The sequence below is a fragment of the Cygnus olor genome, chromosome 1 (assembly GCF_009769625.2).
Source record: "Cygnus olor isolate bCygOlo1 chromosome 1, bCygOlo1.pri.v2, whole genome shotgun sequence".
NCBI classification, from domain to species: domain Eukaryota; kingdom Metazoa; phylum Chordata; class Aves; order Anseriformes; family Anatidae; genus Cygnus; species Cygnus olor.
The window spans coordinates 138,435,976-138,452,366 of record NC_049169.1 but is presented as its reverse complement, the minus strand read 5'-3'; the positions used below and the strand labels follow the sequence as shown (position 1 = coordinate 138,452,366).

The window sequence follows — 16,391 nt, the reverse complement described above, 5'->3', positions numbered from 1 at the left end:
GTGTCCAGTTCTGGGCCCCCCATAGAAGAGAGACATGAACATGCTGGAAAAAGTCCAACAGAGGTCCACCAAGATGATCAAGTGACTGGAGCACCTCTCCTATGAGGAGGTTAAGAGAGCTGGGGCTGTTTAGTATGGAGGAGTCTCACAGGGGAATCTCATCAATGTTTATAAATACCTGAAGGAAGAATGCAATGACGGTGGAGCCAGGCTCTTTTAACTGGTGTCCAGTGCCAGGACAAGAGGCAATGGGCACAAACTGGAACACAGGAGGCTCCCTCTGAACACCAGGAAGCACTTCTTTACTGTGCAGCTGACAGAGCACTGGCACAGGTTTCCTGAAGATGAGTCCAAAAGAATCATAAAATCATAGAATATCCCGAGCTGGAAGGGACCCATAAGGATCATCAAGGCATCTGTTGCAACCCTTTAAAAGGAGGAGAGGACCTTCCACTGTCTCAGAAATGACTGAACCTTGCCCTGAGAAGAGAGGGTCCAGAAGCAGAAGGAAGAATGATTGGAAGGGGTCTGCAAGGAATGAGGCACTTCCACTGCATGCAGAGGTCACTGAGGGAGGCAGACAAAACCAGGGCCACAGCAGTGATGGATACTCAGAGGAACTGCACAGAGATCATAGTAGCTCAGCAAATCACTGAAATGACTAAAACCAAACCAAAGAGAAAGGATCTACCCCAAAGGAAGTAGCTTATAAATTGATTTTGTCTATTCTGACTGAACTGGTCAATTTGAGCATCCCTTAACATAAATAAATAAATATTCTAGATTCTATTCCAATAAAATCTTTAAAAAAAAAATCTTTTGTCTCTGTAGTGGGGAAACTCATTATAGTTCAAAGCTCTAGACGTGCCTCCCTAAAACTTGAAGTCAAAATAGGAGCCAAGTAGAAACATCAAAGGGGCTTTATTTTCCTCTCGTTATCTTTTCTCAGATGCTTTACCAATGATTTATCAACAAAGTAATATCCCATAGGAACAGAATGAAAATACTGTTGAAGTTGAAAGTTTGCCATATTTGTTTATTTAAAGTCTCTGTATTAATCTTTCATATTTCATAGAATTAGACTAAACAAATTGATGAATAGGAACAAGAAAGCTGAATAGGAAAGTGTTCTGCATTTTAAAAGAGAGTTAAGTATGAAAATTTTATAATTTAAATTAAAACATCAGTTCCCTCAAATTATATCAATGATTCCAAGTTCATAATAGAAAAATTGTATCAGGGCTGGGGACAGATAAAGAATTCTATGATCTTTCTAATTCACTCTTCCAAATGCAATTAAAAGTTATTAGATTTCTAACACTTAAGCTTCTGTATAAAACATTATTCTGTTAGGAAATTAAACACTGAACTACAATCTCCTTTCATTTTTATGCAAAAAAATTATTGAACAAATTTAACCAAACCACCAGAGTACAAGTGCTGTATTTTAGGAAATTTATTTGCATGCACTGGAGGACTAAAATCCATAGCAACTCATAGCAGCACTATCTTCAGTAATGATAAATAAGTGGCAGCAAGCATCAAGACAGTGGAATTCAGGAGTCAACAATGAGACCTTGATATAAGTCTGTAGGTTCCATTAAGTGTTATTAGAAATTATGCATATGATTTAATAACACTTTTCCATTAATCTGATGGGCTTGCTGAGAATACAGAACAGGGGAAAACTACACAGAACACATACAGCCCATGTTTACTTTCAAGGTTACAGCTGAAGATCAGCTAGTGAATAAAAGAAACCTGCGCTGCCAACCATGTCATTTTCTTCATTTATTTTACTGACATGAAGTAGGACAAAAAAACAGTCATCATTTATTAGATTTCTTCTAGTACTCCAACTACTTTGCAGTTTCGAAATAATATCTTACCAGGGGCATATGCAACCAGTGCTATATGGTCTTTACTGACTGACTGTGGGTTTTCAAAAAACACTTTTAGATGATGGGTTTACTTCACAAAATCCTACATGGTTCAGTGTCTACTTATCTGAGGCAGAAAAGTAAGGGTGAAAATTGATTTCTTAAATTGCTGATGTGAACTCCTTCCTTACATTCTTAGCCACAGTGACTTCAAATGCCTTCAAGTGTCTCCAATTTCTGCTTCTTCCTACACTTCAGTAAAGTTGTAGTTTTGTGGTTATAATGCATCAGTACAGCTTTTAACAACTTAGCAGCCAATATTATTTATTGGATTAAATCACCCATCATGATTTGTCCATCATGACAAACACTCTGGAACAAGGAAGCTGACACTGCAGCTGTGCCACTAGTGTCACTGGCTGACACCCCTTTCCTCAACCTGATTGCCACTGTACAGCTAGAACTAGCCCTATATAGCATAACAAAAATCTATAGTATAGTTCAATCAATGCTTTATTCATTATTTATTCATTCTTCTTCAAGACTGTTGCATCTTTCAGTCACTGGATGTACACAGTGGGGGATTCAGATGGAAGGAAAAAAAAACGACTATAAATCTTAAATTCTATAAATTGTAAGTGCTCAGCAGCCACAAATATATTGTTAACTTTCATAGGCCAATGCACAGACAGGTTTTATGACTGCCTTTCAGTTATATATGAATTTTAATTTGGTTCTATTTTTAGGACATGTAGAACATGTCTGCACATAGATATACACATAACTGTATAAAAATCCACACATATAAGTCTAGGCTTAGAAAGTATACATAATATTTTTATTTCACACATATACAGTGTCTTCCTTTTTTTAATTTGGGAAATTATTTATTCTGGTGATAATGCAATGATGTCTGGAAGTCATACAAAGAGGTATCTATGCTGAAGAAGTAATGCCAGACTACTTTAATGTCCTTACATGAAACAATTTCTGATCTCCAGGATGAATCTTTGTCATTTATTCATATCTACAGTGAGATCATGCTTAGGTCAAATTTCCTCGTTCAGTAATGTTTACCCACCTAATACTGGGAAGTCAGAAAAATGAAATCATGAGCTCTACCTGCTACTCCTCCTAGGGTGACTAAGACGTGACTGCATTTCAAAAACCTGTTCTGAGAAACTGCTGTTCTGATTAATCTGGTGTAATTGTGAGGCAAGGAACATACAGAAAAGAGCTTTCTGAACTGACACAGACTCAGAAAAATCTTACAATTTGGCTGTCTTTTTTGTTGTTGTTGTTGTTTTGATTTATTTTATTTATTTATTTATTTCAACTAAATAGAACAAAACTATGAAACTTACCAAGATCTAGGTAAACACCGGGAACAAATGAGTTGAGAAAAAACATAAGAATAACACATCCCAGCACAGTCAGGCATTTGATAAGAAGGATTTTGTCTGTTATTCTGTGCTGTAAAGAGGAAAAAGAATTGAGTAACTGTATTAAAGAAGGAGCTATCTATTATGCATTAAGTTCAAAAGAGCATGTGTGAAGTACAAACTGCTGTTCCTGTATTGTATATTCTTCTTCAGCATAAAAGACATAAATATTTAAATTGAAGCATTTCATGCACACTATAACTTGAATATGTGGGAACAAAGGCCCAATGTGAAGCTAAGAAATGCAAGTAGCTAACAACTGCTGAATACATCGAGATGTGTTCAACTAACCTTACCACAACATTATTACATAGTTGTATGGCTGAAAGACAGAACTTCAGGTGCTCTGTGGTTTCACAACCCTGGACAAAATCACCCTTTGTTGCAATTATTCTCTGAAAACCTATAACCCAACCTAGAGGACAGATCCATATGCCTCCTGTGGAACATTCAAAAGGACATGCCAATCCCTAATCCCTATGCAGCTCCTGTATCCCTATGCCCAGCTCCTCACGCTTTCACCCTCAGACCCAGCTGCTTCCCATTGTGCCCCTGATTCTCTGCTCTGATCTCACCTTTACCACCAACCCAGGGAATCACCTTCTCCCAGCCTCAGTATCTCTCATTTCCAGTCTCTTCCACACAGTTTAAAGCTCTACAAAAGTACAATTAAATCTCTATTCTTTAAGAAGTTCATCATTTATGCAATGCTTTGAAAAACTAACTTTACTAGTGTAAAAACTAATAAGAAAGTCCTGTTGGCCTTGTTCTGTTTTGGTATGACACATAGGACAGACAGGTCCCAGCCAAGGACATGAATTCCCAAGCACAGGCCTGTACTCATTAGTGCCAATGAGATGGAGAGGATGTGACATTTAGACAATTATGTTTAGTTGAAATTAATCCCACTACAAAGTATACATCTTGTCAGACTCAGCTTCAGCATAAAAGACTAAAGCAGTGTTAATGTGTGCACAACAAAGAAAAAAGAATTTATGCAAGTGGTTTATCTGTACTTGAATAATAAAGCATGTGTGTCACAGACAATGTAGTAAATTAGAGTTGGTATTAGGTACATCAGCAGGAGTGTACTCTACCATCATGCATCATGGTTATAAACAACCTATTGACACCTCCTAGGTCTCTCTGGCCATAGATTAAAATTTTAAGAAAACACTGATGAATCATTTATTGATCCTTTAAGCAACCTTTTTTCTAAGGAACATAAGTATAAAACCTGACAAATACTCGCAACATGGTTCAGTAACTCTGTTCAACTGAGGCCAGCCAGCCTGCCTGCCAGTTTTTCTGTTATCATGAAAGTTATTAAATTTGCATTGGGTTCAAAAAACTCTCTCCATACAAAGGCATAGGTCCACTTACACTGATACTGAGAAGAACTGCCATCTACTTACTTTTTTCTGAAGTTCCTGAATATTTGTTTCCCAGTTTTTATCTTCTTGTGAAATTTGCCTGAAAGAAAATGACACCTGCTTTTTTCCACTGTGAAATTAGAGCTCTGCCAAGAGTATTGGAATAAATCCCTCTTATCACAACCATCCTTTTACCCATAAGGAGTATCTCATACCAAAAAGGAACTGTGTGCGACGTGGTCAGTAGCAAAATTCCAGTGACAATTCACTTAAGACCCCACTTTTGTAACAAGCACCACTAATACACACACGGTTAAGTTCATGAAGAGTGCCACGGGCTTGGAAGGAGCAAGCATCCAGAGTACGAACTCGTGTATAGGAGCTGGCTACATGCAATACGTAGTTTCAGAAGGTGATGTGTGCACATCTGCGATAAAACAAGGGTCATGTGCTAACAAGTCAGAACACATACGTGTTACATTTGCATTTTATAATGAAGTTTTTAAGATCTGAATAACTTCATTGTGTTATCAGCATAGTCAGCCCTCCAGCAAAAGGCCATGGGGGTTGCAGTTCAGGAGCTCTGTTGTTAATACTAATGAATTTTTACATTGCTGTAAATGTACATGTGCTGAAGAAATCCTGATTTTCAAATTAAATGTACAATTTTCATGTATACTTCAGAAGACTCCTCTTTGAGTACTGTAAACTCAATGTTACTTTTTTTTTTAAATTGAAGTAACAGACTTTTTTGTCACTCTGTTCAAAGTGCATAATATCAGCAAAAATTATGTAAGTAAAAATTATTACTGAAATGGTTTAAGAAATCTTATTTACATTCCCTTGTTCATACTGTGTATTTAATTAGCATGTTTATTAATTTAAAAAAAAAAAAAGCTATTTCATTTTCACTTTAGTCTAGAATCGATTCAATTTAAGAGAATTTATCACTGCTATTCTCAGACATCAAATTCCATTGCATAACAGCTAGTTTTGCTGGAACCTAAACAAAATAGGGTTAGCATTTTGTTAGTCCTGGTTTATAAAAACTTCTTTTCTATACATAAATGGTTAATTATGCCTATGCTCAGGTTAACACTGATGACTTGATTACAAAATAATTTTAAAATGCAGTAAATCACTAGTGGTATGTTTCTCAAACTCAACAGTGCACTGAAGAGCACTTGAATTTTTCAGCAGAAAAGAATTTGCAGCATCTTGCTACATTGTAGTCACTACTGCAAGGAAAAGCATAATGAAGTATTTATGATCTTTTTAAAACAAAAGCTACGTGAAATTTCTAGGCCTTTATATTTGGGTCCTATTAACATATATTTTCCAAACTCTACACATTAGGGTTTTTTTCCAAAAATACTGAGGCTGAGGGTGGCTCTTAGTACTTGCCCCAACACACATCTGATTAAAAGACAACTAAGAGTATAGGTCTCATCCCAGTGAAGACATTAGCAAAGCCACAGTATCATTTCCAGCAGTAGACTGAGATGAGCAGGAGCTCCATGTCGGTCCAACAAACCACCCATGTCTACAGCTCATCCCATCAAGAGTGGGAGCAAGGGAGGTGGCACATGCTGGCACCCACTCACCTGTGGAACGTCCTGAGCTTTTTCCTCAGGAGCATCTCCAGAGTCAGCACCTTCTGCATCAAGAGGCATTTCACAGCAGTCTCTTCCCTGCTGGCAGGGTTAATGCGCTGTGCAGTCAACCTCCAAACATAGATCTCATGTTTCAGCTCTAAAAAGAAGCAAAATTGCTTATGTTAAAGCAGGTGCAATGCATATAAAACCAGAGACCCACAAAATATGTGTAAGGTGTTCTGGACTTAAAGCTCTTAAAATAATTGGAATGGTTTCCCAACAATTTGCCACTTTGAAAGCTGCTTTTACCATTCATTTTGCAGAGCTGAAGGGAATGGAAAATCAATATAAACATTTCAAAATTTTATATAAATTAATCTCAAAGTCATTAAAAAAAAAGTACTGTCTGTCTACAAACACTTGCATATGACAAGCAGTATATATTAATATAATGCTAAAATGCAGACCTTAATGATACCTGGTCCTGTGTAAGTTTTAACAGACTTATTAACACTTCAAATCAGCATCCAAAGTGTTGTCAGGATTTTGAATGTTTTGGTTTATTTTTTCCAGTATTGTCAAGACCTTGGAGAATGACTGAAAAGTGTGTGCTCCTGTTGAGGACATGCATTAGATTGGGCATGCAAAAAATATCCTTTGAGTTTTCCAGGAAATTCCTAAAGAAATGAAAGCTGAATATTCATTCATAAACTGTGTGCACAAATACTTCTTGATGAACTAACAGGATGCTTCCTCACGCTTCCTTCTTTTTTTTCCATCAAATTTTATATCATTGAAGAGAATGTGTAGAGAATTCATGGCTTTATATCTTAAGATCCCTGTTTAATGTGCAAATTGTTCTTATCTTAAGAAATGGACACCTTTGTGACCAAGTATTTATAGCTATGATACAAAGTGAATCATGTAAAGATTGACCGTAAGAGGAAATTAGACTTGACAGAACTCAAACATTTAAGAATAAAAGTAAGGGTGTCCAGAGCCATCATAACTTGCCTGAACAGCTGATGAACAGCAGATGACTCACATTTTCTATTGGTCACATCTCTAGATGAGCACACAGTTTGCAAGCCATCAAAACAGTTATCTTTGCCTTGGCTTTATGATGTAAGACTGAAAATGTAAATTCATGCTATATAAAGCCCAATTTCAAGGTTATTCAACAACCAGTGCTCATCTAAAGCATTTCTTCAAAAAAAAAAAAAAATGATTCATACCTGAACCACAGATATCGGAGGTGCAGAATCTACCACCTTGGTTTGTAATATATTTGGCGAATCTTGCCAGGATTATGCCGGGAGATTAATCTGATACTACATTGTATTAAAACATGGATAGGTCCTGCTTATCAGAGGATCCACATGAGTTTGTGCAGATGCCTGTCCCAGCCATCATTTACATTTCCATCAGCAGTTGTGACACCCACAAATATATCAGCAGTGATTTTCTGTTCTCTTCCGGAACATAAAGAACAAGGTGACAGAGCTTTAAGCCACAGCTAATCTCCTGCTTCCAACCAAAAAAAAAAAATTTTTTTTTTTTTGAGGATTAAGGTGGATGGGAGCTGTACAAAAAACATATTTTAAACCTTAGAAATGGTGGAATTTTTTCATTTGAAAAACCTTCCTGAATTCTTGAGGGTAAAAGAAATATTCCTACCACCCTTCAAGCTGCCTTAGACTAAATGAAATAGAAACTTCTGTATTTAATTTAAGCATATGAAGGGGGAAAATCCCCCTCAACAGCTGAACAGTCCTTTTTGTTCTGTTCTCTCATAACATTTTTAAGTTCAATAGACTGTGGCTTATAAACTGTCTCTCGTCATCAGTTCAAGAGAGAGAGCGTGGTTTTTGTTTGTTCTTTTCCTCTGGCAAATGCTCATGAAGCATAATTATCCAGCTCGCTATCCTGCTTCTGACGGGCTGTCTTTGCTGCAACACCTTTTCTGATCATAGGATCAAACAATGGTTTCGGTTGGAAGGCATCTTAAAGACCATCTAATTCCAACCTGCCCTGCGATGGCTCTCACCAGAGGTGGTCAAAAAGCCCAAAGCCCCATCCAGCCTGGCTTTGAACACCTCCAGGGATGGGGCTTCCACAAATCTGGGCAGCCAGTTCCAGTGCCCCACCACCGTCGTAGTGGAGAATTTCTTCTGAACATCTGCTCTAAATCTGTCCTCTTTCAGTTTAAAAACCATTATCACTATCACTTGTCCTATAACTACTTGCCCTTGTAAAAATTCTCTCTCCATGTCTGTTCACAATCGTCTGTTCATCCTGCCACAACATTTCCTCTCATCCTTTCCAACTGAAACGTCACCAAGGATTTTGCTGATGGAAGAAAGTTGAATCTTTCATCCTCTAAATGAGATGCAGATGCCCAGTGGGAATTTTCACACAGTCTTTATCTTCATTCTTTCGGAAAGGGACAGCTAGCATCGCTGTATCTATGCCACAAACAAAACCACAGAGCAGAAAGCTGCTCAGATGGGTTGCGCATTCCTGCTCCATGTCTGAAGTGCTGTGGGGCTAGTCTCCACGCTCAGAAAAGTCTCACCTATGTTAAAAAATATGTGTTTTCACACGGCTTTGATCTTGCCTTTATGTACAGCAAGTGCATGCTTTATTGTTCAGACTCTTTAGTTTTCTAAACATCGCAAGCATGTGAACATCTGAGCTGTTGTGAAATTTACTTCAGAGCAACATGACCTGCAAAAATCAGAAGAGTCAATACATCTTTTACACTGCTACTCCATTTATGCCAACAATTTCTGAAGAGTTTTTTGAAGTTTTTAACAAAACTTTCTAACAGAAAGTTCTTCCTATTTCAGTTTCAGGCACATTTTTATTGTAATTGTGTTTTATGGCACTAGGTGCTATATATATGTATATGCGTGTGTGTTAGCAGTAGTTTTTGTTGTGAAGGAAATATAATGCAATACCCTTGAGGTCATTGAGAACACTGAACACAACCAGAAACCTTTGGGCCTTTATCTAGTCCTCCCATCTCAGGTCTGCAAACCCACTTGGGTAGCAACCTGCACAGTTTGGGAACAACTGATCTTTTATGACATAATGTATTAAACATGAGCAATAAGAGTTTGTGGCAGCTTCAGGTTCTTATCAATTACTTTGAAACTATGGATAAAGCAGTAGAAGGGCAGCATTTGGCTGGCCCTGAGTGAGAAGGTCTCATACCCCATTTCCATAAGTTCCCATCCCCTCCTCAGACGGGACATGATGGTCATGTTACAGCAGGGCACGCTGACTCCACTCACTCTTCCAAAAAAACCCAGTCTGCATGTTTTTTGCAGGGTTAACCTTACTGTGGCTCAGCCTACCATCAATTTATTATCCCATTATGATGCCAAAAAATCTTTGTGAAAATGGTGCATTCATGAAGTCCACAAGGTACTATAGAAGTATACCTAGCATTGGTTTTTCACAGACATTTTTTTTTTGCTAGAAAGTCCATTTCCAACAAGAAAAGAATATTTTTGCCTCATCTCTTGGATTAAAAAAAGGATCAGCAAATGTGCAATCCCTATGCTGCTAATCTGTTTTGTCCATAGGATCCTAGAACGGCTTGGGTTGGAAGGAATCTTAAAGATCATCCAGTTCCAACCCCCCTGCCATGGGAAGGGGTGTCGCCCACTAGATCAGATTGCCCAGGGTCCCATCTTGAACACCTCCAGGGATGGGGCATCCACAGCTTCTCTGGGCAACCTGTTCCAGGGCCTCACCACCCTCTAAGTGAAGAATTTCTTCCTAACATCTAGTTTAAATATCCCCTCTTTTCATTTAAAACCATTACCCCTTGTCCTATCATTATCTGCCTGAGCAAAAAGTTGCTCTCTTTTTTTTTGTTTGTTTGTTGTTGTTGTTGTTTTATAAGCCCCCTGTAAGTATTGAAAGGCCACAGCGAGGTCTCCCCAGAGCCTTCTCTTCTGTAGGCTGAACATCCCCAGTTCTCTCAGAGTTTCTTCATAGGAGAGGTGCTCCAGCCCTCTGATCACATGCATGGCCCTCCTCTGGACCTGCTCTAACAGATCAACATCCTTCATGTGCTGGGGGCTCCAGACCTGGATGCAAGACTCCAAGTGGTAGAGCAGAGGGGAACGATCTCCTCTCTCAACCTGCTGACCATTCCCCTGTTGATGCAGCCCAGGATGCAGTTGGCCTTTTGGGCTGCAAGCACACACTGCTGGCTCATTTCAAGCTTTTGTCCACCAGAACCCCCAAGTCCTCCTCTGCAGGTCTGCTCTCAATGAGTTCTTCTCCCAGTCTCTGCTCATGTCAGGGATTGCCCTGAGCCAGGTACAGCACCTTGCACTTAGACCTGTAGAACCTCATTAGATTCTACACACTTTTCTACACTTTTTCTTGTTGTTGTTTTACATACTTTTTCCCACTTCTCAAGCTTGTCCAGGTCCCTTTGGATGACATGCCTTCCTTCTGTTGTATCAACTGCACCACTCAGCTTAGTGTCATCTGCAAATTTGCTGAGGGTGCTCTCAGTCCCATTGTCTGTCGTTGTTAAAGATCTTAAACATTTACGGTCCCAAGACAGACCCCTGAGGGACGCTACTCATCACCAGCCTTCACTTGGACATAGAGCCATTGACCACCACTCTCTGGGTGTGACCTTCAAGCCAACTCCTTATCCACTGAATGGTCCACCTTTCAAATCCATCTCTCTCCAATTTGGAGATCAGGATGTCATGTAGGACTGTGTCAAAGGCCTTACAGAAGTCCAGGTAGATGACATTGGTCAGTCCTCCCCTGTTAACTGATGCATTCACTCCATCATAGAAGGCCACCAGAATCGTCAGGCACAATTTGCCCTTGGTGAAGCCATGCTGGTTGTCTTAGATCACCTGCTTGTCTTGCATGTGCCTTAACATTGCTTCCAGGAGGATCTTTCCCATGGTCTTTCAGAGGTGAGGCTCACCGGTCTGTAGTTCCCCAGGTCCTTCTTTCTACCCTTTTTAAAAATGGAAAAGATGTTTCCCTTTTTCCAGTCACCAGGGACTTCACCTAACTTCCAAGACTTTTGAAATATGACAGAGAGAGGTTTGGCAACTACATCAGCCAATTCCTTCAGGGCCCTGGGATGCATGACATTGGGCCCCATAGACTTGTACCTGTTCAGTTTCATCAGGTGGTCTCAAACCTGCTCTTTGCTTACAGTGGGAGGGATTTGGGGTTTGAAACTAGATGATCTTTAAGGTACCTTCCAACCCAAGCCATTCTATGATTCCAGTCCATGACTTTGACCCCCAAGCCCTCACCTACAGGTTCAGGAAAATGAGAGATGTGGGAAGCCTGACTGTCAGTGAAGACTGAGGGAAAGAATTTGATTAGTCCCTCAGCCTTCTACATGTCTGTTGTTACCAGTTCTTCCTTCTCCTTTATCAGAGGGGGAACACTCTCCTTGGCCTTTCTTTTCTGGCAAATGCACCTATAGATTCACTTCTTGTTATTTTTTGCATCCCTTGCCAAGCTCAGTTCTACCCATGTCTTGGCTTTCCTGATCCCATCTCTGCACACCCGGGAAGCAGCACTGTACTCTTCCCAGGCCACATGTCCCCCCCTGTTTTGGTCATTTAGCATATTTCACCATGGAAAGAACAGGCCTGAAGTCCTGGACTCATTGAAATTAACAGAACATCAGCTACAGACCTGAGCTGTGACATTTTAGGTAAGATTTTCTGCATTTTAGAAAACATTATGTTTCACCAAAAATGCATATTCTTTCTGCAGTGCAGCAACTAATAGTCAGACTGATTTTCACTTAATCATACCTTCCCTCCCACCTGACTGCCAATAACAAAGATGACATTTTCAAAACTGAGTGTAATTAATTCCCAGTCTCAGAATCTGAAGAGGACAGTCTTGTTAATTGAAGATACTCAGAAGAGCATGACCAATCTTGATGAGATGATAAGAATTATCATAAAATGGCAATTTTTAACCTGCAAGTGCACTAAATATATTATCTACCTTTTTGCAAGCAAGACAATTTGGGGCTGTGACTAACAAAATGCAAAGCATGTTCCTCTGAAAGCATTTTTTTCTCCACATGATATTGTAGCTTAACTTTTTCCAGTAAAGCAATTATTCTTCTTAGTTAACTTCTTAGAACGAGGATACTTCTGTGTAAATGTTATCTGAAAAGTAAATTAAGTACTACGAATTATAGCTTAATCTAGCAATACTAATATCTATAACTTTAGGTAAATTTTAAAATCCCTGATATAATGTAATTTATCTTCTCAGCATTATTAGAGTGTAAGTAAATGTCGTCTCCATTTTAAAAGCACAGAAACTAAGTTAGAAAGGTGAAGTCCAAGTGTGGAAAGAATTTGCCTTGAGGAATTTCCAGCTCTACAACTGACGCATCTTTCCTGGAGGCAGCACCCCTCAAGAGGAGATGAGCACAAGCTCTAATTCTGGAAAGAAAAATAAATATATATATATATATATATATATAAATATATATATATATATATATGAAATGTCCTTGTCTTTATTCCGTTGAGTAGGACAGTTCATCAGTCATGTGGATAGAGGTTAGCAGAGGCATGAATATTGCAGGGTCTTCAAAACTGCAACAAAACACACTTTGCCTGATTCAGCTAAATACTTGCAAAGGAATGCAAGAAATCTGCACAGTGCTGCATAAAGTGATATAGAAGATTTATATCAGCTTTCAGACTGCTGGGGCCCCATTTGGTCACTGAAGCACCTAGGACATGTTCAGATGCTCTGCATGGGATTGCAGCCATGGCACAAGAAGTACAAGAGACCCTCGTCCCTGCAATAAAGCAGCTGAAGCCCAGGCAGAAAACTGAACGGCATTTCAGATTGTGCCACACTTTTAAACCACCTCTGTAGGGTTTTCTTCTGGGCAAGCTAGGGCAGACAGCAACAGCCATGGGAGCCAGGCTGTTAAAAAAGAATAAAAACAGCAAGCATCTTTCTTAAAAACTGAAATGGATTTTCCTTATTGTGCTTTGGATTGTCCCCTGTAATTTCAACTACTAAAAGAAGCATGAGGAATTTCAGCAAAACACTACGAGCTCACCACTACATTTTATAAGAGAGTAGTCAATTCAACACCTTTATGATGGTCACATAACACTCAGATGGAGTGATCTGCAGATATTAAAGAGAGTTAGATCTCTCACAGTGTTTCAAGGTAGTTGAAAAAGACATACATTACTCTCCAGCTGGTTTCTTACTGAACGAGGGATGGGGTCTCAGGAAATATATGCTCTGTTCTCTGACTTAGAGATGCAACACTATTTCAGTCATTTTGGATTTGCCCCTTAATTTCCTCTGCTTTATTTCCCCATTTTTCAAAAGCAGAAGTATGAGTATATTTAGGCTCCATGTGTACCATAAGCACTTGCCCAATATTATCACAATAATCTCTTCTGCTTGAGAATGACAGAGGGTCATAGGAAATAAAGAATAAAAATTTTAGGCTGAAAATACTATCTAAAATCCCAGTACAGTTTATTTCAGAAGAAAAGTCATCTGGTCTGAAATCTATAAAAATAATTCCTGTTTACTCTCTATCAAGACATTTTAACTCAGACTGCTAGACTTAGCAATTAAAAACCAATTTAGCCAATGTTTTCCATTAAAGTACAACCATCTCATAATTAAAAAAAAAAAAAAAAAAAACCTCTGTTCAACTCACTATCCTTTTTTTAGAAGTGGACAGATAAACTCCAATCATAAAACATTTTGCAGTAAACCAAACAACTGCTGAGGTCATTTCAATACCAGGGAAAAAAGAAAGTGCTGCAAGCAAAGACTGAAAGATGGTATTCCCCGAGTCCTATTAAGGGAAAAGAACCATGAAAAGATACAGCCTCAAGAGGATACCTCTCATAATCCAAAAGATAAAAAAGATAATGCTTCATCTAAGGGCAAAATGAAGAGCAAAATAAGCTCACTTCAGAACTAGCATATCTTTTTGCTACTGGTTTAAGTGTAAGAAATGGTTACTAATAAGTTCAGCTCATTCAGCTTTGATACATAAAAATGGCAAAAATAATTTTAAAAACGTCAAGATTATACTTTTTTGTGAACAGTCATCACAGTGAAAGTTCTTTGCAGCAAAATGATACAGGGCACGTACTAAATTAACATAATATGTAGCACTGTATACTAGGAATATCTTAGGAGCTTCAGCACCATCAGAGCAAAGTGAAAACTTTGTCATAGTATATCAAAAAGCACTGTTAATGAAAGCCCAGGCCTTCCTGGCAAATGTATATCTGTATTATCGTTCCGCAGTTGTGGTATGCACACAAAAATCTAGGGGGACAAGTGCTGTAAAAGAAACTGAAGGTATCGCTTCCTAAATTTTTACCTCTCATCAGAGATTTTTCTGTACTGAATCCTTCAATGAAAAATGTATATAATAAAATTGTGAAGCGCTGCTCTATTGATTCAAAATACCACTGTTATACTTTCTTTCTGAATAAGGCAGGTAAAGTAATATTACAGCAACCTTCTTCTGACGACTGCATTATCAATGCACTAGGCAAATAATATGCAATTGTCATATTTCCCTTATTCTGCAATGTCAGAATATCATTTTTATCACTTAAAAAAACAAGAAAAGATAGATCAACATTTTCCTCTTTCCAAGGGAAATAATCCATCAACTCTAAAGGAATGCAAAGGACACACACAAGGATTTTAAACATAAAATGTTTTGAAGTCTTTAAAAAAATATGAAAATCTTGAATACATGTAAAGTAAATAACTACAATTATTTTTATTCCTGATTATAGAAGAGCTATTAAAGGTGAAAATAATAAAAGATTACTTTTTGTTACATTTTCAAACATAAAACCATGACCCCTGGTGGATCGAACTGTATTGCTGAAACAGGAGTAGACAGGTCCACAGGGACCATAAGACTACTTTCTTTGAAACTGAAAGTCTTACCACTGTTTAAAATAAAAGACAAAAAATGTACAAGAAGTACATGGTCTTAGATTCCAACATAATTTGTAAGAAAGTTACATCTTTTAGCTTAGCATGCTATACACTACAGTAGGAAAGCTAAATTAATAACTATTCATTGTTAATATATACAACTGGATTGCAGAGAAGAAAAAAATAAATGTTTTCCTATTCCACGCTGTTCTTCAAGATTTAAAAATGCTTCCCATACATTGGGATTAAAGAGAGAGTGTGAGCAAGCTCAAAATATTTTACCTATAATGTCAAAGAGGGTAAAGTTTGAAGTATTCATGTATCCTTCATATCAAATCACTCAGTTTTTATTCTGAAGCTCAAGGGAACATGCTGATGTACACACAGACAGGCTGATCTCTCTCTTCCATGCTTTGATTTGGAGCAGAAAAATCAATTCTAGGGGTGAGAAACATTTCCTAATCTAATTTTAATCATAACTGATTGAAAAAGAAATTCACAAGAAGTTGTGATAAATTTCGCATCTTGGGTGAGCACTGTAGAGTGCAATGTATGTTGCAAAACTGCTAGCTAGATCTAGTTTGGAGTTGAAGTTGAATGCTTGAAAGCATTTTAAAATATTCCTTTCTTTCGACATTATTCTCTGCATAATCTGACTGTTGAATTCCTCACCTGAACCAACTTCCAAGTAAGCCAGCCCACTGCTTTTAACAGCTATGTTAAAACACCAATAGTGCTTTACTGGCAGTTAATACCTACATAGGCACAGACACACCACAGAACAGAGATTTACTGATGTATTTTATCCAGCTCGGTACATAACTTACCTCTCAGTGATTCTTGCATGAAATGGTCCCCGCTGTTACAAATACCTTACTAACTAAAATAGGGCTAAAGATCGTCCTTTGCCCCTGAGGAAAAACATCACACAAAGCTGCAATGATGCTTCATGACACCTTATAACCGGTGTCCCTGCAGTGTCCCTGTGACCCTGGACACTATTATTACTATATGCGGGCTTTTTTCATTTGAAAATGTCCAAAAATAGCATTGGGGTTGTCTTGCAAGTCATCAAGTAGTTCTTCACCAGCATGAAACCAAAAGGTTGTATGCCACACTTCA

General features: G+C 38.3%; 1 protein-coding gene across 4 annotated transcripts in view; it reads right to left on the bottom strand.

Moving 5' to 3' along the window:
• The window catches only part of OCA2 (OCA2 melanosomal transmembrane protein), a 205,264-nt gene that overhangs the window by 85,444 nt on the left and 103,429 nt on the right, over window positions 1-16,391 (bottom strand). For all 4 annotated transcript variants that reach the window (XM_040535549.1, XM_040535542.1, XM_040535559.1 and 1 more), the window contains 3 exons: window positions 6,300-6,447; window positions 4,738-4,795; window positions 3,245-3,353 (listed from right to left, as the gene is read on the bottom strand). In XM_040535549.1, the coding sequence (XP_040391483.1) occupies window positions 3,245-3,353; window positions 4,738-4,795; window positions 6,300-6,447 (315 nt within the window). The remainder of the gene's footprint in view (window positions 1-3,244; window positions 3,354-4,737; window positions 4,796-6,299; window positions 6,448-16,391) is intronic.